The sequence below is a fragment of the Neoarius graeffei genome, chromosome 15 (assembly GCF_027579695.1).
Source record: "Neoarius graeffei isolate fNeoGra1 chromosome 15, fNeoGra1.pri, whole genome shotgun sequence".
NCBI classification, from domain to species: domain Eukaryota; kingdom Metazoa; phylum Chordata; class Actinopteri; order Siluriformes; family Ariidae; genus Neoarius; species Neoarius graeffei.
The window spans coordinates 56,949,511-56,975,502 of NC_083583.1; the positions used below are offsets into that span (position 1 = coordinate 56,949,511).

A 25,992-nucleotide genomic window follows, 5' to 3' on the forward strand; every position below is an offset into this window, starting at 1 on the left:
CAGTCTAACAGAGGGCTAATACAAAGACAGACAGCCATGCACACTAACATTCACACCTATGGGAAATTTAGAATAGCCAGTTGTCCTAATCCACATGTCTTTGGACTGTGGGACAAACCCCATGCAGGCATGAGGAGCAGATACAAACTACACACAGAAAGGCCCTGGTCAACCAGCATGTTCCACCAAGAATTTCCTTGCTGTAAGATGGTTAGCATTGCCACTGTGCCACCATTTTAACCAATTATATTAATATATTTAGGAAACTAAGAGTACAATGGGAGTTTACCCATAAAGAATTTGCAGCTGACACATGCACAATCATTTGCAGCTGTCACTCTGAAAGACTTCCTGTGTGTGGTTGGCCACGTCTTGGATGAGCACTATAACAGAAAAGAAAAGAGTGAGATGTGACATCATACATTCGGAAAAAGTTCATTCACAGTTGCCTAGTTAATTTCTGTCTGATACCCAGGATGTACTACAGTAAGGTCATTTAGATTGGAACTTCAAAAGAGCAAGTATGTAGAAACCATTCAAAACAACATCTTCACCCGTCACACAAATATGGAAAAAGATAACAAAATATTATGTAGGTAATACCAAAACATAAAGTCAAGAGAAGCTTCCTGTGCTGTTCCTTGGTCCAGCTCCAACTTTACCAATCATTAACTTTGATAACTTTGACATTCCTTATTATTCTACTCAAATCATGACATGGTTGTGCATACTATACATACAACTACTGATAGATTTATCCAAAAACTTACAACAAATCTATTAAAAAATATATATATATATCGCTATGTTCTCAAAAAAAAAACCCAGAAAACCACACAAACTTAAGGTTAAACTTTTCTGGTTTGCTTGGCATCAATTCCTTTCACTACCAAGCACTTGCTTCTCAAAATGCACACAGCTTTTGAAGCTGCATCTGGACACTGTCCCAATAAAAGCAGCTGGGAACAGTACCGTGAGCTACATTCAGCATTGTCAGTAGTGGTACTCTTCGACGTAGCTAATATTGTTGTTCTAGTAGAAGTAAAGTTACCCTGTGAAGGCTATTTCCAGCTGCAAAAAACAGATGTTTGAAAATGCCTATTAGTTTAGCGAGCTAGCTAGCTGATAATGTAATTTGGTCTCACAAAAACAGATTTGATGGTACATATAGAAAAACCACTAGCTAAATAAACCAATTAAAATTTGCCTTCCATATCATCCTAATAGGTATGTGCTAACTGATAAAATGTAAATTATGTATGTTAATATTAATACAGCTGGGATAGGCTCCAGCTTGCCTGCGACCCTGTAGAACAGGATAAAGCGGCTACAGATAATGAGATGAGATGAGAATATTAATACAGGTCATCTCACTGATCATTGGCAAGAGATCTAACTGAAACTCCCCAAGCACTCTCAGAGGTCCACCATCTTCTAAAGTCTACTTTAACCCCTGAGTACAACATTAATAGGGTTGAGCAAATTTGTCACTAAGGGTCATTGGGACAGTGATGGCCTTAAGATCAGAGAAGCAGCCTTGGGCCCAAAGGGTCACTGGTTCAATTCCCAGGACCGGTAGGAAAAATGTGAGGGGAGTTGAGTGAATGAACAGCACTTTCGCCTCCCTCTGTATCATGGCTGAAGTGCCCTTGAGCAAGGCACCTAACCCCCAACTGCTCCCTGCCCACTGCTCTGGGTATGTGTGTGTGCTCATTGCTCACTTCTTTGTGCATGCATATGTTCACTGCTTCAGATGGGTTAAATGCAGAGGAGGAATTTTACTGTGCTTGACTATATATGACAAACAAAGGCTTCTTCTTCATTGTCATGTCTACACTGGAATCTCCTCTGAACTCCACTTCCCAGAACACACTGCAGCTTACAAACATAGCCACCATGGACTGTAACACCCACAAAAACACAGGGTAGGGGTGGATTTTCTGGATTCTTAACCATTGGTTCTGGATTTTTAGCCATGCACACCTGGTGCTCGTTTCACATTATCACCATAGCACAGTATTAAAGGATTTCAGGGGACGTAACATGCAGTGTCTTATTGCCTGAAATTATCAAGTCTGTGTGGTGCTTTCTTGATGTTACAATTAAAAAAAAAAAATCTGGTTCTGTTTCATGATTTTTCTGCCCTTGTAATGTTTGCTGATTGCCTGAAATGTGCCTGTTTTTGACCAAGTGCTTGCTTCATGTTTTAGACCCGTTTGCCAACATTTTTAAAAAACATCTAACCTGCATTTACATTCATCTGAAACCTGTTTCCTGACAGTCATATCAGATAAGGGGGTACAGGCTGAGGACTGCACAAAGACAATGTGGCTGAAAAAAAGGGGCTGCACCAAGACCCAAAATATAGAAAGTTGTGCACATACAGCATTCAGACAATACAGGCTTGAAAGGAGGCCTACAGACTGCTAAAACATGCTTTATGCTGTCAGGCAATTCTTTTATCCATCTGGGCCACATGTGTTATAGACAAATGTATCAGGGGCTGGCTTATAAGCCATACTGCTGTAGAATTAGGATGGCAAATTGTTCTGTGTATGCCATGCAATCAGAAGGTTCTCAGAGAGGGAGAAACTATATTCTTCTGGAGAGCGGAGATTGTTTGGAGGAATGAGAAAATGTATCAACTCTGTTAGAGAGAACTTTGCAGACAGACCATCAGTTCCTGGTCTACTACAACTAAGCCAAGTTTCTTAAAGAGTCAAAGACTGGATTTGTTGGTTGACCTACTGGTAGGATCTCCTCTCTCCACACAAATCTCTAGAGTTTTGTCCAACTGACATTTCCTTTGGCCACAGTCTAGCTAACCCTAACCCTTTTTTGACTTCTCGAGTGCCTTCAACACCATTCAGCCCCTTTTGCTTCAGGACAAACTGAACAGGATGGGAGTGGACCCCTGCCTGGTCGCCTGGATCTCCAGCTACCTCACTGACAGGCCACAGTACGTCAGGCTGAAGGACATCACGTCTGACACTGTGATTAGCAGCACCAGAGCACCCCAGGGCACGGTGTTGGGCCCCTCTTCTCTTCACCCTGTACACCGCGGACTTCTGCTACAACTCGGAGCTGTGTCACATTCAGAAATTTGCCGATGGCACAGCCATCGTTGGGTGTATCAGTGACGACAGAGAGGAGGAGTATAGGAGCCTGGTGAGAGACTTTGCTGTGTAGTGCAACAGGAACCATCTGCAGCTCAACACCTCGAAGACCAAGGAGCTGGTCATTGACTTTGGGAGGTCCAGACCAAGGTCACAACCAGTTCTGATCGAGGGAGTCGAGGTGGAGGCTGTGGATTCCTACAAGTACCTCTGGCTGTGGCTGGACAGCAAGCTGGACAGGACTTGCAACACCAATCACTTATACAGGAAGGGACAGAGCAGGCTATACTTCCTTAGGAGGCTGCGGTCCTTTAACATCTGGAGAAAACTCCTGTGGATGTTCTATCAGTCTGTGGTCGCCAGTGTCCTGTTTTACACTGAGGTGTGCTGGGGGTGCAGCACATCCAAGAAGGACACATCCAGGCTGGACAAACTAATCAGGCGGGCTGGCTCTGTGGTCGGCATGAAGCTGGACTCTCTGGTGACGGTGGCAGAGAAGAGGACTATGGACAAACTACTGAGCATCATGGACGATGCCAGTCACCCTCTGCACACAGTCATCAGCAACCAGAGGAGTCTGTTCAGTAACAGAATGCTCCTTCCCAAGTGCAGGACGAACAGACTTAAAAACTCCTTTGTCCCTCACGTCATCAGACTGTACAACTCCTCTCTGGAGGGGAGGAGGGGTAACAGAAGGACAGAGGATGGGAAGGAGCAGTAGCCTAGCCTAGCCTAACAATAAGCAACACTGGACAATGTGCAATATAATGTGCAATACCTCTCCTGCTGGTCCCCCTTCCCCCCCTTCCCCATATCTTATTCTTTTTTTATATTTGTATATAGCCTTGTGATGACCTGGCAACTTGTCCAGGGTGTACCCCGCCTTTCGCCCGTAGTCAGCTGGGATAGGCTCCAGCTTGCCTGCGACCCTGTAGAACAGGATAAAGTGGCTAGAGATGATGAGATGATGAGATGAGATATTTGTATATGTAAATACTTAATTTAATTTATCTAGAAGTTTTTTCTCTATTTTCTATTCTCTATTTATCCTGTAATGATGCTGCTGGAATCTTAATTTCCCTGAGGGAACCCTCCCAAAGGGATCAATAAAGTTCTATCTAATCTAATCTACCACATTGGTGCTAATGTCACTTGAGAGTATTTAAGGTGGGTTTATGCTTCTGCATAGAATCTATACCATACACTGTCAGAAACAGGGGTATAGTAGGAGTTCATTTCTGTCCCCCAAGGTACAGTCGTCACTAACGTATCCCCTAGGGCTCATTATTGGACCTCAAGGTAAATTAGTATACCTTTTTAGGGCCGAAAAGGTACTTATATGTTCCCAAGCAGTATATAAAGAGTACAAATAAGTACCCTAGAGGGTACCCCTAAAGGTACAAAAATATATTTTATTTTCTGAGAATGTAGGTACAGTGCCAACACTAACATCCATCCATCATCCATAACTGCTTATCCTGTGCAGGTTTGCAGGCAAGCTGGAGCCTATGCCAGCTGACTATGGGCAAGAGGCGGGGTACACCCTGGACAAGTTGTCAAATCATCGCAGGGCTGACACATAGAGACAACCAATTCACACTCATATCTACGGTCAATTTAGAACCACCAATTAGCCTAACCTGCATGTCTTTGGACTGTGGGGGGAAACCAGAACACCTGGAGGAAACCCACACAGACACAGGGAGAACATGCAAACTCCACACAGAAAGGCCCCTATTGGCCACTGGGCTTGAACCCAGAACCTTCTTGCTGTGAGGTGACAGTGCTAACCACTACACCACCGTGCCCAACATTATCAGTCAGAGTTGTGGGGAAAGCTGGACCCAATCCCATCTGACTTCAGATGAGTGGTAGGGTACACCCTAGGCAGGTTGCCAATCTATCACAGGGCTAACATAGTCATGAACAACCATTCACACTCATGTTCACACCAGTGGGCAATTTAGAGTCGCCACTAGATTGGAGGAGGAAACCAGAGAACCCAGAAAAAACCCATGCAGGCATTGGGAAAACATGCAAACTCTACACAGAAAGACCCCAGTTGGCCGCAAGGTTCAAAACCAGAACCTTCTTGCCATGAGGCGACAGTGCTAACCACTGCACCACCATGCCACCCATGTACTGTATATGTGTAGGGGTTTGGAGGTGTTTGCAGATTGATGAGGAAAAAAAATACTTTAGTCCATTTTAGAGGAAGCCAGTATGTAAGGGAAATTTCACATTTAATATAGAATAGAATTTGTGCAGAATATACCAGCTACAGTGGTAAATGCATACTCACTATCAAGCACTGTTCGTACAGCATGTTGCTTTTCCAAAGTGTTGATGACTTCTGCATTCAGCCAGGGTAGGAATCCAGTCTCAACATCTGTTGTATGGAAAATTAGTGCATTAAAGGATGCCTAGATCGAAAATGAGATGTGTGTCGCATGAGATGGCAGCACTGGCACAATAAACCTTGTCGTATTTTTCTTTGAATTGTAAGAATGAAAACATTATTAAAAGGTGTGGTTTGGTGATAGCCAATGTATATGTACATACACAAAGAACAAAGCATTTGGGTGTGAAGTAGATAGGCAGGGAGATTCAATGTTAGATCCTGAATCAGCTCAGATTAATATACAATTTTACTTGTATTACAATGAACTAGAAACACACCTCTGTGCATTGGGTCATAGAAATATCCATGGTCTCTCAGATTTGCATAGACTGAGGGAATCAGGTCAGCAAGATAATGCTGAGTGAATGTCCTTGCAGCAATTTTCTCTGCGGTTTCTCTTTCCTTCTTCAAGATCAACCTTTGCTGCTTAATTCGCCGTTCCTGCATTTGGAATACAGGTCAAATTTGTGTTCAATTTGTAGAGATGTCAAGATGCCATATCAACCTTGTTCTGAACAACATACAGTATACCTATGTATCGAAACACTGAAAATTGGTGTTATACTAGATACATTTAAACCATATAAATTCAATTTCTTATTTATTATCTATCTAGAATGGCTGAAGATTGACCACATCATTTCTGGGAATGGGAAATGGGCAACATGAGAATTCTAGCTGGACATGATGCAGTTGATTATACCTTCTCCTCCCTGTGGCGCCTCTCCTGCTCCTCCATTCGCTGAACTTCCACTAATTCAGCATTACGCAATTCCTGGAAAGCACGCTGTTGAGCCCTCAACCAAGCCAGCTCTTCCTCCTCCAGTACTTCCAGCAAAGCCTGCTCCATGGTCTTTCCCACTAACACCTGCAACACTGGTTGCACCTCCAGATCAAAGTCAAACAACTGTAACCAAGAAAGACACCAACATTATTAGACTCTTATCATATTGAATCCTTTCTGAATCACTGTAAAAAGAAAAAAAAAAGACGGCTAGCCTGACAATGATCCAAAATTACAACCCCGATTCCCAAAAAGTTGGGACAAAGTACAAATTGTAAATAAAAATGGAATGCAATAATTTACAAATCTCAAAAACTGATATTGTATTCACAATAGAACATAGACAACATATCAAATGTCGAAAGTGAGACATTTTGAAATTTCATGCCAAATAATGGCTCATTTGAAATTTCATGACAGCAACACATCTCAAAAAAGTTGGGACAGGGGCAATAAGAGGCTGGAAAAGTTAAAGGTACAAAAAAGGAACAGCTGGAGGACCAAATTGCAACTCATTAGGTCAATTGGCAATAGGTCATTAACATGATTGGGTATAAAAAGAGCATCTTGGAGTGGCAGCGGCTCTCAGAAGTAAAGATGGGAAGAGGATCACCAATCCCCCTAATTCTGCGCCGACAAATAGTGGAGCAATATCAGAAAGGAGTTCAACAGTGTAAAATTGCAAAGAGTTTGAACATATCATCATCTACAGTGCATAATATCATCAAAAGATTCAGAGAATCTGGAAGAATCTCTGTGCGTAAGGGTCAAGGCCGGAAAACTATACTGGGTGCCTGTGATCTTCGGGCCCTTAGACAGCACTGCATCACATACAGGCATGCTTCTGTATTGGAAATCACGAAATGGGCTCAGGAATATTTCCAGAGAACATTATCCGTGAACACAATTCACCGTGCCATCCGCCGTTGCCAGCTAAAACTCTATAGTTCAAAGAAGAAGCCGTATCTAAACATGATCCAGAAGCGCAGACGTCTTCTCTGGGCCAAGGCTCATTTAAAATGGACTGTGGCAAAGTGGAAAACTGTTCTGTGGTCAGATGAATCAAAATTTGAAGTTCTTTATGGAAATCAGGGACGCCGTGTCATTCGGACTAAAGAGGAGAAGGACGACCCAAGTTGTTATCAGCGCTCAGTTCAGAAGCCTGCATCTCTGATGGTATGGGGTTGCATTAGTGCGTGTGGCATGGGCAGCTTACACATCTGGAAAGACACCATCAATGCTGAAAGGTATATCCAGGTTCTAGAGCAACATATGCTTCCATGATGATGTCTCTTTCAGGGAAGACCTTGCATTTTCCAACATGACAATGCCAAACCAAATACTGCATCAATTACAGCATCATGGCTGCGTAGAAGAAGGGTCCGGGTACTGAACTGGCCAGCCTGCAGTCCAGATCTTTCACCCATAGAAAACATTTGGCGCATCATAAAACGGAAGATACGACAAAAAAGACCTAAGACAGTTGAGCAACTAGAATCCTACATTAGACAAGAATGGGTTAACATTCCTATCCCTAAACTTGAGCAACTTGTCTCCTCAGTCCCTAGACGTTTACAGACAGTTGTAAAGAGAAAAGGGGATGTCTCACAGGGGTAAACATGGCCTTGTCCCAACTTTTTTGAGATGTGTTGTTGTCATGAAATTTAAAATCACCTAATTTTTCCCTTTAAATGATACATTTTCTCAGTTTAAACATTTGATAATGTCATCTATGTTCTATTCTGAATAAAATATGGAATTTTGAAACTTCCACATCATTGCATTCCGTTTTTATTTACAATTTGTACTTTGTCCCAACTTTTTTGGAATCGGGGTTGTAGACTGATATTCCTACAATTAGATACAACTCCTACATTTTGTAGCGACATTTGCAATGTCTTATTGTACTGCTTATTTTGTAAAATTTGTATGTAATTGTACCTATAGGAGTATATGAAAAACTGCAAAGTTGCCTGTCCTGAAGTTGTCCCTGTGGTGGACAAATGACTAAGAACAGTTTTTCCTATGAGGGTTAATGTGAATTCAAATCATATGCATTTCTGAAGTATTTTTGTCTGTGTGAATGGTGCATCACGCCCAACAATGATGCTTCAATTTTAATATGCATTTGAATCTCAAAACAAAAAAGCCTGCAAGTTACCCTGCACTTTTTTTACACTTAATTTCTATTTGTTATTCTCTTGCTTTGCACTCAAAGCCTTGCCCAGAATTAGGTGTCACACTTAGACATGCACAACTAGGAATGCATTAACTATAATGTTAATTGCCCCTATATCCACCACCTCATAATCAGACCATGATAATCAGTCTTGGGTGGCACGTGGTGTAAGTGGTTAGCATGGTCGCCTCACAGCAAGAAGGTTCTGGGTTTGAGCCCGGTGGCTGACGAGGGCCTTTCTGTGTGGAGCTTGCATGTTCTACCCGTGTCTGTGTGGGTAAGAATGAGGTGAGTTTCTTTTAACTGTTGATTATCTTCCCATACTATGAAGTTATAACAAGGTTTCTCTTATTTAGTTCCTAGTTCTGAAGTTTATCAAGATATAGAACGGGTAATTGAACTTAATCAGGAAAAGTGCTGATTGGTTACAAATGCTGTGTCCTAAATCACTCTCGTTCACTACGCCCTACTCACTATATACTATATATTACTATATACTATATATACGATATATTACTACATAGAGTTACTATAGGGCGGCACGGTGGTCAAAAGATCAAAAGATTCAGAGAATCTGGAAGAATCTCTGTGCGTAAGGGTCAAGGCCGGAAAACCATACTGGGTGCCCGTGATCTTCGGGCCCTTAGACGGCACTGCATCACATACAGGCATGCTTCTGTATTGGAAATCACGAAATGGGCTCAGGAATATTTCCAGAGAACATTATCCGTGAACACAATTCACCGTGCCATCTGCCGTTGCCAGCTAAAACTCTATAGTTCAAAGAAGAAGACGTATCTAAACATGATCCAGAAGCGCAGACGTTTTCTCTGGGCCAAGGCTCATTTAAAATGGACTGGCAAAGTGGAAAACTGTTCTGTGGTCATCTCATCTCATCTCATCTTCTCAAGCCGCTTTATCCTTCTACAGGGTCGTAGGCAAGCTGGAGCCTATCCCAGCTGACTACGGGCGAAAGGCGGGGTACACCCTGGACAAGTCGCCAGGTCATCACAGGGCTGACACATAGACACAGACAACCATTCACACTCACATTCACACCTACGGTCAATTTAGAGTCACCAGTTAACCTAACCTGCATGTCTTTGGACTGTGGGGGAAACCGGAGCACCCGGAGGAAACCCACGCGGACACGGGGAGAACATGCAAACTCCGCACAGAAAGGCCCTCGCCGGCCCCGGGGCTCGAACCCAGGACCTTCTTGCTGTGAGGCGACAGCGCTAACCGTTCTGTGGTCAGACAAATCAAAATTTGAAGTTCTTTATGGAAATCAGGGACGCCGTGTCATTCAGACTAAAGAGGAGAAGGACAACCCAAGTTGTTATCAGCGCTCAGTTCAGAAGCCTGCATCTCTGATGGTATGGGGTTGCATTAGTGCGTGTGGCATGGGCAGCTTACACATCTGAAAAGACACCATCAATGCTGAAAGGTATATCCAGGTTCTAGAGCAACATATGCTTCCATGATGATGTCTCTTTCAGGGAAGACCTTGCATTTTCCAACATGACAATGCCAAACCAAATACTGCATCAATTACAGCATCATGGCTGCGTAGAAGAAGGGTCCGGGTACTGAACTGGCCAGCCTGCAGTCCAGATCTTTCACCCATAGAAAACATTTGGTGCATCATAAAACGGAAGATACGACAAAAAAGACCTAAGACAGTTGAGCAACTAGAATCCTACATTAGACAAGAATGGGTTAACATTCCTATCCCTAAACTTGAGCAACTTGTCTCCTCAGTCCCCAGACGTTTACAGACTGTTGTAAAGAGAAAAGGGGATGTCTCACAGTGGTAAACATGGCCTTGTCCCAAATTTTTGAGACGTGTTGTTGTCATGAAATTTAAAATCACCTAATTTTTCTCTTTAAATGATACATTTTCTCAGTTTAAACATTTGATATGTCATCTATGTTCTATTCTGAATAAAATATGGAATTTTGAAACTTCCACATCATTGCATTCTGTTTTTATTTACAATTTGTACTTTGTCCCAACTTTTTTGGAATCGGGGTTGTAGACTGATATTCCTACAATTAGATACAACTCCTACATTTTGTAGCGACATTTGCAATGTCTTATTGTACTGCTTATTTTGTAAAATTTGTATGTAATTGTACCTATAGGAGTATATGAAAAACTGCAAAGTTGCCTGTCCTGAAGTTGTCCCTGTGGTGGACAAATGACTAAGAACAGTTTTTCCTATGAGGGTTAATGTGAATTCAAATCATATGCATTTCTGAAGTATTTTTGTCTGTGTGAATGGTGCATCACGCCCAACAATGATGCTTCAATTTTAATATGCATTTGAATCTCAAAACAAAAAAGCCTGCAAGTTGCCCTGCACTTTTTTTACACTTAATTTCTATTTGTTATTCTCTTGCTTTGCACTCAAAGCCTTGCCCAGAATTAGGTGTCACATGCACAACTAGGCATGTATTAACTATAATGTTAATTGCCCCTATATCCACCACCTCATAATCAGACCATGATAATCAGTCTTGGGTGGCACGTGGTGTAAGTGGTTAGCACGGTCGCCTCACAGCAAGAAGGTTCTGGGTTTGAGCCCGGTGGCTGACGAGGGCCTTTCTGTGTGGAGTTTGCATGTTCTACCCGTGTCTGTGTGGGTAAGAATGAGGTGAGTTTCTTTTAACTGTTGATTATCTTCCCATACTATGAAGTTATAACAAGGTTTCTCTTATTTAGTTCCTAGTTCTGAAGTTTATCAAGATATAGAACGGGTAATTGAACTTAATCAGGAAAAGTGCCGATTGGTTACAAATGCTGTGTCCTAAATCACTCTCGTTCACTACGCCCTACTCACTATATACTATATATTACTATATATACGATATATTACTACATAGAGTTACTATAGGGCGGCACGGTGGTGTAGTGGTTAGCACGGTCGCCTCACAGCAAGAAGGTCCGGGTTCGAGCCCCGTGGCCGGCGAGGGCCTTTCTGTGTGGAGTTTGCATGTTCTCCCCGTGTCCACGTGGGTTTCCTCCGGGTGCTCCGGTTTCCCCCACAGTCCAAAGACATGCAGGTTAGGTTAACTGGTGGCTCTAAATTGACCGTAGGTGTGAATGTGAGTGTGAATGGTTGTCTGTGTCTATGTGTCAGCCCTGTGATGACCTGGCGACTTGTCCAGGGTGTACCCCGCCTTTCGCCCGTAGTCAGCTGGGATAGGCTCCAGCTTGCCTGCGACCCTGTAGAACAGGATAAAGTGGCTAGAGATAATGAGATGAGATGAGTTACTATATAGAGGACCACATAGTGAGCTCATTGATTAAATGATAAAGCAACTTCTTTGCAACGGCCTTTTTTTTCTCCTTTGCCATGGCACTACTTTTCATGATGCATTGTGAGATACTTTGAGTGCATTATATACAGTGGTGCTTGAAAGTTTGTGAACCCTTTAGAATTTTCTATATTTCTGCATAAATATGACCTAAAACATCATCGGATTTTCACACAAGTCCTAAAAGTAGATAAAGAGAACCCAGTTAAACAAATGAGATAAAAATATTATACTTGGTCATTTATTTATTGAGGAAAATGATCCAATATTACATATCTGTGAGTGGCAAAAGGATGTGAACCTTTGCGTTCAGTATCTGGTGTGACCCCCTTGTGCAGCAATAACTGCAACTAAACATTTGTGGTAACTGTTGATCAGTCCTGCACATCGGCTTGGAGGAATTTTAGCCCATTCCTCCATACAGAACAGCTTCAACTCTGGGATGTTGGTGGGTTTCCTCACATGAACTGCTCGCTTCAGGTCCTTCCACAACATTTCCATTGGATTAAGGTCAGGACTTTGACTTGGCCATTCCAAAACATTCACTTTATTCTTCTTTAACCATTCTTTGGTAGAACGACTTGTATGCTTAGGGTTGCTGTCTTGCTGCATGACTCAACTTCTCTTGAGATTTAGTTCATGGACAGATGTCCTGATATTTTCCTTTAGAATTTGCTGGTATAATTCAGAATTCCTTGTTCCAACAATGATGGCAAGCCGTCCTGGCCCAGATGCAGCAAAACAGGTCCAAATCATGATACTACCACCACCATGTTTCACAGAAGGGATAAGGTTCTTATGTTGGAATGCAGTGCTTTCCTTTCTCCAAACATAACGCTTCTCATTGAAACCAAAAAGTTCTATTTTGATCTCATTTGTCCACAAAACATTTTCCAATAGCCTTCTGGCTTGTCCACATGATCTTTAGCAAACTGCAGATGAGCAGCAATGTTCTTTTTGGAGAGCAGTGGCTTTCTCCTTGCAACCCTGCCATGCACACCATTGTTGTTCAGTGTTCTCCTGATGGTGGACTCATGAACATTGGCTAATGTTAATGTGAGAGAGGTCTTCAGTTGCTTAGAAGTTACCCTGGGGTCCTTTGTGACCTCGCCGACTATTACACACCTTGCTCATGGAGTGATCTTTGTTGGTCGACCACTCCTGGGGAGGGTAACAATGGTCTTGAATTTCCTCCATTTGTACACAATCTGTCTGACTGTGGATTGGTGGAGTCCAAACTCTTTAGAGATGGTTTTGTAACCTTTTCCAGCCTGATGAGCATCAACAACGCTTTTTCTGAGGTCCTCAGAAATCTCCTTTGTTCGTGTCATGATACACTTCCACAAACATGTGTTGTGAAGATCAGACTTTGATAGATCCCTGTTCTTTAAATAAAACAGGGTGCCCACTCACACCTGATTGTCATCCCATTGAATGAAAACCCCTGACTCTAATTTCACCTTCAAATTAACTGCTTATCCTAGAGGTTCACATACTTTTGCCACCCACAGATATGTAATATTGGATCATTTTCCTCAATAAATAAATGAGCAAGTATAATATTTTTGTCTCATTTGTTTAACTGGGTTCTCTTTATCTACTTTTAGGACTTGTGTGAAAATATGATGATGTTTTAGGTCATATTTATGCAGAAATATAGGAAATTCTAAAGGGTTCACAAACTTTCAAGCACCACTGTAGGTGTAATAATGCTCACTATACATTCAGACAGCACTACAAAATGGCGACCTGACTATATAGTCCTCTATGTAGTGAGTAGGGAGTGATCTGGGACACATTCGGGACATTGGGACACCATTTGCACCAAAAACGATTTTGACCTTTTTGGTGACCTTGACCTTGACCGGAAGACCCTCAAAATGTTGGAGATTCTATTTGAGACCAATGTCCATCTATCCTGAAAGTTTCATGAAGATGGGTCCAGCCATTTCCCTGTAATGTTGCTAACAAAAAACAAAGAAACCCCACTGAAAGCAATACCTCGCCCCCTGGTGGACTCTGTCCCGGGCGAGGTAATAATTTATGGATGTGTACATCATAATCAATTTCCTTATGTTTGCATATAGGCTTATTTCATTTCTTCTCATCTCATCTCATTATCTCTAGCCGCTTTATCCTTCTACAGGGTCGCAGGCAAGCTGGAGCCTATCCCAGCTGACTATGGGCGAGAGGCGGGGTACACCCTGGACAAGTCGCCAGGTCATCACAGGGCTGACACATAGACACAGACAACCATTCACACTCACATTCACACCTACGGTCAATTTAGAGTCACCAGTTAACCTAACCTGCATGTCTTTGGACTGTGGGGGAAACCGGAGCACCCGGAGGAAACCCACGCGGACATGGGGAGAACATGCAAACTCCACACAGAAAGGCCCTCGCCGGCCCCGGGGCTCGAACCCAGGACCTTCTTGCTGTGAGGCGACAGCGCTAACCACTACACCACCGTGCCGCCCTATTTCATTTCTTTATTTTGTATATTTCCATCATGTACTTTCAATTACCCTGCTAATGTCAGAAGAACGGGCGGCACGGTGGTGTAGTGGTTAGCACTGTCACCTCACAGCAAGAAGGTCCTGGGTTTGAGCCCAGCAGCCGGCGGGGGCCTTTCTGTGTGGAGTTTGCATGTTCTCCCCGTGTCTGTGCGGGTTTGCTCCGGTTTCCCCCACAGTTCAAAGACATGCGGTTAGGTTAATATGGGTGCCCTTGAGCGAGGCACCTATCTCCCAACTGCTCCCTGGGCGCTGTTAGCATGGTATGTGTGTGTGCTCATTGCTCACGTGTGTGTTCACTGCTTCAGATGGGTTAAATGCAGAGAGGAATTTCACAAGTGTGTGATGAATAAAGTTGTGCTTTCTTTCTTTCTTAGACAATAGCACAGCACTTATTTCCCTTTTTGGAAGTAATGTGGAAATATACAAATCTGTTTAAAAGTGGCCATAACTATTAAGCAGAAAACCATACACCATGTTGATTAATAATGAATAAGATATCTGTACCTCTCCTTCTTCTATCTGTGTCGCTGCATCTTTGCCAGACTTGGCAGGAATAAAGAGAGGTGTGGCTGGCTTGTCTAGAAAAGCATCTGTCTGGCATTCCACGCTGGTATTCTCAAAATGATCACTCAGCTCCTCCAAGTATAATTCTAGGACACAAATCAGAATTAGCCAATTGCACAGATAGCATATGTTTATTGAAAAACACCTGATCAAAGAAAGTGGTCGACTAAACTTCACATATTTTAAATATTTACACAGAATCTGCAACTAGTTTTCTCTTTAGTTTCAAAAGACAGCCCACAGGCTTGATTTGCATCTGCTGTATTGTTGCATAAACAGCTTAAAATATGACATTTTCATGACATTTGATCCAGCTTCTTCAGGAATTCTTGCTTTATTTCTGATTTATTCTACCTTTTGACCAATATACCTTAAAAGTTTAATGGTTAACTCTGACCCCATGTGAGCCCATGTCCGCTCAACAAATGATCCATTTGTTGAGCAGACATGGGCTCATATTTGTGTGTGACTTTTGACCAACATGAATTAAAGGTTTATTTTGGCCTGCCCTAGCTCCATGTGGTCCCACATCTGTTCAACAAACCATGGAACGTAATCTGGATCAGCTTTACATTAGAGAATATAGGAAAAATCTGGCTGATCATTTTACTGAATGTTTGAGAAGTTAACTTGAATTCCAGAATAGCTTCAGAATACACACTATATATGCTGTTAATCAGTGTTGTGCATGACTGCACTAAGTGAGCACTGTTCGTTGAACGTTTGTTGTATTTTTTGTGAACTGAACAAATTAGTTTGCAATTAATGAATGTGTACATGAGCATACAAGCCATGGCCTAAAGGTTAGAGAAGCAGCTTTGGGACTGAAAGGTTGCTGGTTCAGTTCCCTGGAATCCCAGGAATGGCTGAAGTGCCTTGAGCAAGGCACCTATCTGCTGTGGGTATGTCAGGGTCTTGTTGTACATTGCTCTGGATAACAGTGTCTGCTAAATGCCTGCAATGTAATGAGTGTCAGTCACTCTGGGTGTGACTGATGGCATGGGCGCCATGGTGGTGTAATGGTTAGCACGGTCGCCTCACAGCAAGAAGGTTCTGGATTTGAACCCAGTGGCCAGCGAGGGCCTTTCTGTGTGGAGTCTGCGTGTTCTCCCCGTGTCTGCGTGGGTTTCCTCCGGGTGCTCCGGTTTCCCCCACAATCCAAAGACATGCAGGTTAAGGCCCGGTCCCACTGGCCGATGGACACAAAACGTATGCAAAAAGGACACAGCGGATGAGCAAAATTTCGGGGGTGGCTCTATCCATTTTCATCCGCTCCAGAAATGGACAAAATTGGCGAAAATTTGCGAAAACAGAACGGAAAAGAACGGACGTGGGTAGTATATAGCGGGGATGTTAAAAGCATGTTCATAGGAAGCCTAGCGGATGAAAGTGGATGGAAGTGGATGACAGCTCTGAAGGGGTTACCGGTGATAACTGAGAAGCGGACACATAGCAGAAAGAGCGGATGCATAGCGGATGAAGGGGATGCATCACGTACGCCTAACGGAAACAAAGGGGATGTTGCGCGGATGTATATCGGATGCAGACCGTTCACTGCACATGCGGGGGGTATGAATTGCGTCTGCTCCGCGGATATAAAGGGATGCAGCACGCACGCCGTCAGCATAAAGCGGAAAGACGTGCTGGCGGCTACATCGATACATCTCTACTACTAGATGATTTTCTCCCCTTTTTTATACAAAATATCGATTGTCCGCTAGGTGTCCTTCTACATACTCTAGACATACTCCAGACATCCTAAATATACGAGATACATCCCAGATATAAACACTTTGTCCGTTTTGAATACTTTATATACGAGATGCATACGCTTACATCCTTTCTATTTCCGTGCTACTAACGATGAATAGACGTTTCATGTACCTTATCTTTCCTCCCTCTTTCCGTTTTCAGCTGCAGCGGATGTGAGTTGCGAGGATGCCCAGAGGATGCAGAGAGGATACAGCAGACGTTTAACGGATGATAACGGTCATAGAACGTTTGTTGCTCGTATATGTCGCGGATTTACATCGTACACGGCGGAAAGTTCATCCGTTCTAAAAGTTTTGTGCAGCTCAAAACTTTTTGCGCGGATGAAATCACAGTGGACGGATGCTCGATGGATAGAGCGTATGAAGCACGTATGCAATGAGTACACAACGGATGCATAGTGTTTTCCAACGGATGGCAAAAATTTTTTTACGTTTTACATCCTCTTTGCATCCGTAAGTGCAGTGGGACCGGGCCTTTAGGTTAATATGGGATGGCCTTGGGCTGAGGTGCCCTTGAGTGAGGCACCTAACTCCCAACTGGTCCCCGGGCGCTGTTAGCATGGCTGCCCACTGCTCTGGGTATGTGTGTGTTCACTGCTTCAGATGGGTTAAATGCAGAGAGGAAATTTCACAAGTGTGTGATGAATAAAGTTGTGCTTTCTTTCTTTTCTAGTGAAAGTTAACAATGTGGGCGGCATGGTGGTGTAGTGGTTAGCGCTGTCGCCTCACAGCAAGAAGGTCCTGGGTTCGAGCCCCGGGGCCTTTCTGTGTGGAGTTTGCATGTTCTCCCCGTGTCCGCGTGGGTTTCCTCCGGGTGCTCCGGTTTCCCCCACAGTCCAAAGACATGCAGGTTAGGTTAACTGGTGACTCTAAATTGACCGTAGGTGTGAGTGTGAATGGTTGTCTGTGTCTATGTGTCAGCCCTGTGATGATCTGGCGACTTGTCCAGGGTGTACCCCGCCTTTCGCCCGTAGTCAGCTGGGATAGGCTCCAGCTTGCCTGCGACCCTGTAGAAGGATAAAGCGGCTACAGATAATGAGATGAGATGAGTTAACAATGCTCATGCACCAGAAGTAGGGATAATAAGCAAAAAATTCAACTTTCATATTGTGATATGAAATACGATGGATTATGATGTCTCGTGAAACAGGATTGCACCTTGTCTTGACCAGTGTTGTCCTACAGCAATGCACTTTGATCGTGCTGGTCATGACACTACTGATTTGTTTATATAAATAAAGTACACTCACTGGCCACTTTAACAGGAACTTGTTCTTGAGTCTAAAATTCCTGTTCTTGACTGCAGGAGTGGAACCCAATGTGTTCTTCTGCTGTTGCATGCCGAGATGCTTTTCTGCTCACCACAGTTGTAAAGAGCAATTATATGAGTTACTATATCCTTCCTGGCAGCTCGAACCAATCTGGTCATTTTCCTCTGACCTCTCTTATCAACAAGACGTTTCCACCCACAGAACTGTCACTCACTCAATGTTTTTTTGTTTTTCGCACCATTCTGTGTAAACTCTAGAGACTGTTGTGTGTGAAAACCCCAGGAGATCAGCAGTTTCTGAAATGCTCAAACCAGTCCATCTGGCTCAAACCAACACCCATGCCACAGAGATCACAATTTTTCCCATTCTGATGTTTGACGTGAACATTAACTGAAGCTCTTGATTTGTATCTGCATGATTTTATACATTGTGCTGCTGTCAAGGATTGGCTGATTAGAGAACTGCATACAACAGCAGGTGGATGGGTGTTCCTAATAAAGTGGCCAGTGAGTGTAGATACCAAGAGCTTTCTAATGTTAGGTGATCCTAACGCAGATTAATGAAATGTGATATTTTGATTGCTAATCAAAATGTTCTCTTTGGTCAGACCAGCTCATTAAAAACTCAGAAGACATGAGCATGAACTAGTTCATTTTTGGGACTGTGAACTTGTTCAAAATTCAAAATTATGAACTAGTTCACATTAATCTCTGTGAATTGAACTTTGAACTAGTTCTTGTGAAGTGTAAGTTTGCACAACACTGCTGTACCATGTACCCCATAAATGATTAATAAAGTTTGTTAATCCAACAAGATTTTCACTCCCATGCTCCATGGGCTTTAGAACAATCACAGTTTAAATTTAAACAATACAAGGATGTGCACTGCTGCAAGTGTGTACTGTTTAGATTATTGACCTGGACCACACGGTTTAGCATGCTGTAATTTCTTTGTCTTCCTCTCTGTAAGTGACATGCATGCCAAGTGGCAGAAAAGTAACCTGGCTCATGTAAATGACATTGACTTTATGCAGTAAAATTGCTTTCCGTAGTGCTGTCACTTCCTGCACGAGCCTGCTACTGAAAAAGTTGCATTCCAGACAATTTCATCAAGACTTTCCTGTATATTGTAAAAACATCCCTGATTTTATTCTCGCTACCTGATGCAGGTGACAAGAATATAATGAACAGAATCTATAGACTAGAAACTACAGTGCACGCACGCTACAGTAAACCTGTATCTGATAGACAACAGCCCCCAGTCACATTAAATTACCAAACACTGCCTTTTTTAATGTTCTGTCATTTCCATTCAAATAATGACTTCACATTATTTTCCTGAATTAACTAAGAAAAATTCATATCTCCTCCTTAATCCAGCTGCACCACTCAGCCTTTCTGCAAGTAGCAAAATGTAAAAAATAAAATAAAATAAAAATAAAATTTACAACGAAAATGGTTAGCATGGTGGTGCAGTAGTCAGTACTGTTGCCTCACAGCAAGAAGGTTCTGGGTTTGAACCTCACAGCCAATGGGGGCCTTTCTGTGTGGAGTTTGCATGTTCTTCCCGTATCTGCATGGGTTTCCTCCAGGTGCCCTAGTTTCCTCCACCATCCAAAGACATGCAGTTAGGTTAACTGGCTACTTTAAATTGTTCACTGATCAAGCTATCAGGTTTGGAGAGGGATGGGCTCCGCCAAGTTTAAATGCCCTAGACACACCAATGATGGACTGTTAAAATGTCATCAGTGATGCCCTTACAGCCCTTGCTGGCTATGGGGAAAAGAAGACAGTGGAAACCCAATTTTACGTATGTATCTCAAATTATTCCTAAGTCTATGTCCAACACCCTAAATTCCTAACTGGATTTTTACATTATGTTTTAGAGAAGATTAATACAACCACTTTAGCTAGACTGGCTGTTAAAGCTGTTTGCTAGATTTCTATTAGCATATAGTTATCAATGTCGGATCCATAAAGCATAGCTAGGGTTTCTACATTTTCTAATTTGTTACAGTGGTGGAAATCACACCCCACCATTACATTAATTTATTATATTTATTGAGGTTTTTAGAGCTATTAACATATTTGACTAGTCATTAGTAGTGTTTGACAGATAATGAGGTCCGTGTCTGCAAAATCTCTGAGACCCCTTGCTATAAGCAAAGTTCTAGCTTGAAGTAATAAAAGAAACTGTTAATACAACAGTGGAATCAGTTAGTGCAAATGAGAAGACAAGAGACAGTAGTGCCCAAGAAATCTAATCATTCAAAGGCAGCTTTAATGTACTATCACTATACACCGATCAGTCATAACATTAAAACCTCTAACTGCTGAAAAAGTTAATGCTGGCTAAAGCAGAAAAGTGTCAGCGTTAACTTTTTCAGCAGTTCGTGCTATGGTAGCTCTTCTGTGGGATTGGACCACATGAGCTAGCCTTCGACACCTATGACCCTGTCACCGGTTCACTGGTTGTCCTTCCTTGGACCAGTTTTGGTAGGTACTAACCACGACATACCGGGAACACCCCACGAGATGTGCCATTTTGGAGATGCTCAGACCCAGTCATCTAGCCATCATAATTTGGCCCTTGTCAAAGTCACTCAGATCCTTACACTTGCCCATTTTTCCTGCTTCCAACACATTGATCCCATCCCTTAACAGGTGCCACTGTAATGAGATAATCAATGTTATTCACTTCATCTATCAGTGATTTTCATGTTATGGCTGATTGGTGTATAAGACTGACATATTTTGCTTAAAAATATTTACAAGCAGAAAACTATTGGAAAAGTTTTAAAAATGAGATTCATGACTAGTTACCAGTCTGAACATCGATGTGCTTTCTCTCCTCAAGTTGATCAGAACTTCTGGTCTGAAACTTGTCTTTTGTCCCCTTTCTTGCTCTGACTCGTCGTATTGCTTCTTGCTGCTGTTGGATCTCAACTCGGTCAGGCTGAGATGTCTATTAACCACATACAGCACAATATATTATACTGAGTCCCATGTTAACTGCTGTCATCTGACTGAAAACTACAGAAACACAGTGTTACCATGCAAGAAAAAAATATCTCATTATTACGATAAAACATCTTGGTACAAGAAAGCATGGTTATAAGACAATACTTCATTATTGTGAGATAAATATGATATAAAACAACATAAACAAAGGAAGTATTTCCAAATTCAGCATTCATACAGATGCAAAACTTAGTCAGACTTTTTTTTTTGTTGATTATGATTGCTAGAGCCAAAGTACAGCCTGCGTCAAGGATGATTCCTGCAAGGATTACAAAGATTCAGAATTTTTTAATAAAATACCCAGACTGAAGTAATTTAATACACTGTAAGTTTCCCATGAAGTCATACAAGTTGATCTGTTGGGAAACAATCAATGTCTAAATGTTCTGAACAATGTGTCGCATCTGTATTAGCACTGGGATTTGAAAATCCATCTTCATAATGTGTGTGTACTATTCTCAATAGCATCTACACTGTTCAGTGATATTAAAATCTTTGTGGTTTTCACCAAGTATCAAGTAAAATTTATTTGTTGGTAACCATGTTGGATATATTGTAAAAGTAAGATCAATTGTGTTGTTTTATCACACATGTATGTACTTTTATACAAATAATGAAATGCTTTTCTTGTACTGAGAAGATTCCTTTCTCATAAATAACGTGAGGTTTTCTTGTAGTATCGACCGAGGTGGGACCAAGTCATTGCTTTGCAGGTCACATGTCTTGGCATTTAAGTCCCAAGTCAATACTGACAAGTCCAAGTCAAGTTACATTAACATTAAGTCCTTAACATTAATTTTCAAGTCCTAAACAAGTTTTACTATGTTCATTAGAAAATTTAAAGCCAGAGTAATAATTTACTCAGATCATGCAGGCTTTTTAAAATTGGTGTTCATCATTTTCTAGACAGACTTTATAACTCACTGGAAACATATCAGTGTTTTAACACATAGTTTTGACTATTTAACAACTGAATATTTCAGTTCCAATTTCACATGAGATGAGGTGTAGTCTATTTTCACTCGGGTACCCTTAGTACCTATTTCAGTTCACTTTGGCTTTGCTTTGGGATTTGCTTTGTGCCACTTCAAATGCCGAACAAAACTTGAAGTTGTTGTTTTTGTGTCTGATATTCTTGAACAACAGGTTTGACATGTTTTAGGTCTTTTGTTGTTGCAAGGAACACAGTCATTGTAGGTCAAAACTACTACCTTCGGGAGCATGGCTACTGCAAAGTACCTCTGTCAATAGGGAATGAGGAATGAGTTATTTTCTAGTAGAAGTTAATTGGCTGTCTGACTGGAGCTGACCTTGGAAATTAAGATTGACGCTGATTGGCTGAAAATGAATTGTTTGTTGGGGAAAATAATATTTGTTACACTATATCAGGTCAAAAGGGCTTGAGCAGAGGTGAACAAAGTATCCTACTTAAGTCAAAGTACAGATCCCACTAGTCAAATGTTACTCCAATACAAGTGAAAGTTGTACAGTCAAATTTTTACTTAAAAGTGCCCTTCCACCAAAAACGTTTAATACTGGCTCTTTTTGAAATACCATAGTTCACGCCGAGTTGCATATGCATGCTGCATGTGAAAATGTAATTCCACTCCCATTCCCTGTATTAGCTTATGAAAGAAAATAGTCAGAAAAACGAGCGAAACAGAAAAAGCCATACGAACTTATGTCACTTCGAAAATTAGTATTCATGACCTCGCCCACCTTGGCTTGCGACTGCCCACGGGAAGAAAGTTCGGATTTAAGCGCGAGGAGAGATAGCAGAGCCCATCTCGTCAGTAGCTAACGAAGAGGACCTAACAGCAAGTTGAAAACATGTCTGAACAAGTTCGTGCCTGTGTTATTTGTGGCAGTAACACATCAACGTTGCATTTCTTGCCCAAGATAGAAGAGGTGAAGAAGAAATGGTTGGAATTTATATTTGGAACACCACCAGTGAAGTATAATGCAACGTTAGTACTGTGTTCTGATCATTTCAACCACAGTGACTTTTCAAACTTCGGTGCCTTCAGTAGTGGTTTTGCTTCGAGGTTGCATTTAATCCCTGGATCTGTACCGTCAAGACGATCGGCCACCAGCTCACAAGCTGTAAGTAAAACATGAACTTTTTGTCTGAAGGTTTTTGTTACAAAATAGCATGTTCATATTCTCCACGTTAGCATGCATGACATGGTCACAAGCTAGGCAGGGATGAGAGTTTTCCGCTTTTCGGTGGATTTCCACTTTTTCTGAGTAAAAAACGACCTTTTTATATTATGCCAAATCCGTTGAGAATTTTTTTTTATTAATTTCGGGGGGTTGGGGTATGTTCCTTCATGCTGTTCAAACTTTATTAACTCCAACGATGTTTACACATTATTTGTAAGTCGCCATCTTTAGTCTCATTTAAATTTCGTTGAATGTGATGTAAAATTTGTGTTATCTACATTGTTATTGGTCAAAACATCGATGTCGAGACCATAATAGCCAATCAAAACAGTTTTTACAAAGACACCCACATCTGCTTGTTCTGACCCACTGGAGGTAGTGTCACAGTGCTGTTAGCCAATCAGAGGTAACACGTTTACATGTCATGAATATTAATGAGTAAGAGCTGAAATCCTGCCGTTCTCCCGCCACCCACTCCTCCACCAAACTAGAACAGCCTGAAACAGGAGAACCACAGTATTTTTTTCAACAAAACTGGCTCACAGGGCATTCATTCATATTCAAGACCACCGCACAATAAATGAAAAAATGATGCAATGAGACCTTTAAGTTAAAGTACTGAAGTGCTTGCTTTTAAAAATACATTTTCTGTCAACGCGTTGTTGTATTATTGCCACGATACTTACAAAACCTAATGCCTCTGAAGTAACTGACTGGATTTACTGACTAGCTTGTAGAACCTGTAGAATAAAAACCTGGTAGAACATTACAAAATGAAACACAACTGAACAAGAGGCATTGTTATTGTCTTCTTCTTCTTTTTTTTTTTTTAATTGTAACACTCCTCCCCACCCCCACAAAGCAGCATGGTAGTGTTCTGACCCAGCTCTGGCAGTGTGTGCAAACATGCATGCATATGTGTAGCACTTCGTATGGGTGGGTGGAGCACAGAAGGATGGCAGGCCAGAACTGAGTTCACAAAACTCTTTTATTTTCACTTTTCAGTGGAATTTAACTCTCCCAGCCACACACGCATGCACACACACAAGTCGTCTGGTTGGGGAGAGAGCTCTCTTCCTCTGCTCTCTCTCTCTCCTTATATAGGGTGCGGTCACTGGGAAGACACACAAACAAGGGTTAATTGACATGAGGTGTAGTGATTCTGCCACTTACCTTCCCTCACTCCGCCCTCCGGTCACAGACCGGTGCTTGACCACGCCCCCGCTGCCACATACCCCCTCCGCCTGAGTCAGGCCGGGCAGCCATCCGGCTTGCAGCTGACCCCCCCCCCGATGGGAGTGAAAGTCCGCCACAACCATCTGCGTCCCCGGCCTGTGGATCACCTTGAAGTTAAAGGGCTGGAGTGCCAGATACCAACGGGTGATACGCACGTTGGCATCCTTCATGCGGTGGAGCCACTGGAGGGGCGCGTGGTCCGAACAGAGGGTGAAAGGGCGTCCCAGCAGGTAGTAGCAGAGGGCGAGGACCGCCCACTTGATGGCAAGGCACTCTTTCTCGATGGTGCTGTAGCGCCCCTCACGCACCGACAGCTTCCTGCTGATATACAGCACTGGATGGTCCTTCCCCTCCACCTCCTGGGACAAAACAGCCCCCAGCCCTCTGTCCGACGCATCCATCTGTAACATAAAGGGGAGAGAAAAGTCAGGGGAGTGTAACAGTGGCCCCCCACACAGTGCAGCTTTCACCTCAGAGAAAGCCCGCTGGCATTGCTCCATCCACTGGACCGGATCTGGTGCCCCCTTTTTAGTGAGATCAGTCAGCAGGCTGGCGACGTCCGAATAATTAGGTATAAACCTACGATAGTAGCCAGCCAGCCCCAGGAACTGTCTCACCCCCTTTTTGGTCTTGGGCCTCGGGCAGGCCGCAATAGCTGCTGTCTTGTTAATTTGGGGACGCACCTGCCCATTGCCCAAGTGGAAGCCCAGATACCGTACTTCCACCTGCCCAATCACACACTTCTTCGGGTTGGCTGTTAGACCCGTTCGCCTCAGCAACCTAAGGACGGCCCTCAGGTGTTGCAGATGCCGCAGCCAGTCATTATTATAGATTATTATGTCATCTAAGTATGCAGCTGCGTAGGTGGCGTGGGGGCGGAGGACCCTGTCCATAAGCCGCTGGAATGTAGCGGGCGCCCCAAACAGCCCAAAAGGAAGTGTAACAAATTGGTGTAAGCCAAACGGTGTGGAAAAGGTCGTTTTTTCTCGGGATAGTGGAGTCAAGGGGATCTGCCAATAACCCTTTGTCAAATACAGTGTCGAGTAAAAGCGAGCCGTGCTTAGTCGATCCAGCAACTCATCAATACGAGGCATTGGGTACGCATCGAATTTAGACACCGCGTTGACTTTTCTATAGTCTACACAGAACCGGACCGACCCCTCGGCCTTGGGCACCAAGACCACCGGGCTGCTCCAGTCACTGTGGGACTCCTTGACAATGCCCATTTCGAGCATGGCCTCGAGTTCTTCCCGAACCACTTTTTTCTTGTGTTCAGGTAGCCTGTAAGGGCAGCTGTGCACTACCACCCCCGGGGGCGTCTCGATGTGGTGTTCTATGAGGTCGGTGCAGCCGGGCAGGGGCGAGAACACTTCCGAAAATTCGGTCTGCAACTGGGCAACCTCCGCAAGTTGGGTCGGGGAGAGGTGGTCTCCACAGGAGACCGGAGAGGTATGCGATGTCAATGTTCCCTTTTGAACCTCCGTCCCCAGCTCCGCCTTCTCCGGAACCACCAACACCAACGCCATGGGGACCTCCTCATTCCAGAGTTTGAGCAGATTGAGGTGGTAAATCTGTAGCGTCCCATCCCTGTCCGTTCGCCTCACCTCATAGTCGACGTCCCCAACTCGCCGTGTGACCTCAAAGGG

The 25,992-nt window shown here is 43.0% G+C and overlaps 1 protein-coding gene across 1 annotated transcript in view; it reads right to left on the reverse strand.

Annotated features, from left to right (window-relative positions):
* Window positions 1-321: 321 nt before the first annotated feature.
* The window catches only part of rsph3 (radial spoke head 3), a 34,045-nt gene continuing 8,374 nt past the window's right edge, over window positions 322-25,992 (reverse strand). Inside the window, exons 3-8 of the mRNA XM_060940679.1 lie at window positions 20,750-20,891; window positions 14,825-14,970; window positions 6,221-6,424; window positions 5,796-5,958; window positions 5,419-5,505; window positions 322-383 (exon numbers count right to left, since the gene is read on the reverse strand). Coding sequence (XP_060796662.1) covers window positions 322-383; window positions 5,419-5,505; window positions 5,796-5,958; window positions 6,221-6,424; window positions 14,825-14,970; window positions 20,750-20,891 — 804 coding nt within the window. The remainder of the gene's footprint in view (window positions 384-5,418; window positions 5,506-5,795; window positions 5,959-6,220; window positions 6,425-14,824; window positions 14,971-20,749; window positions 20,892-25,992) is intronic.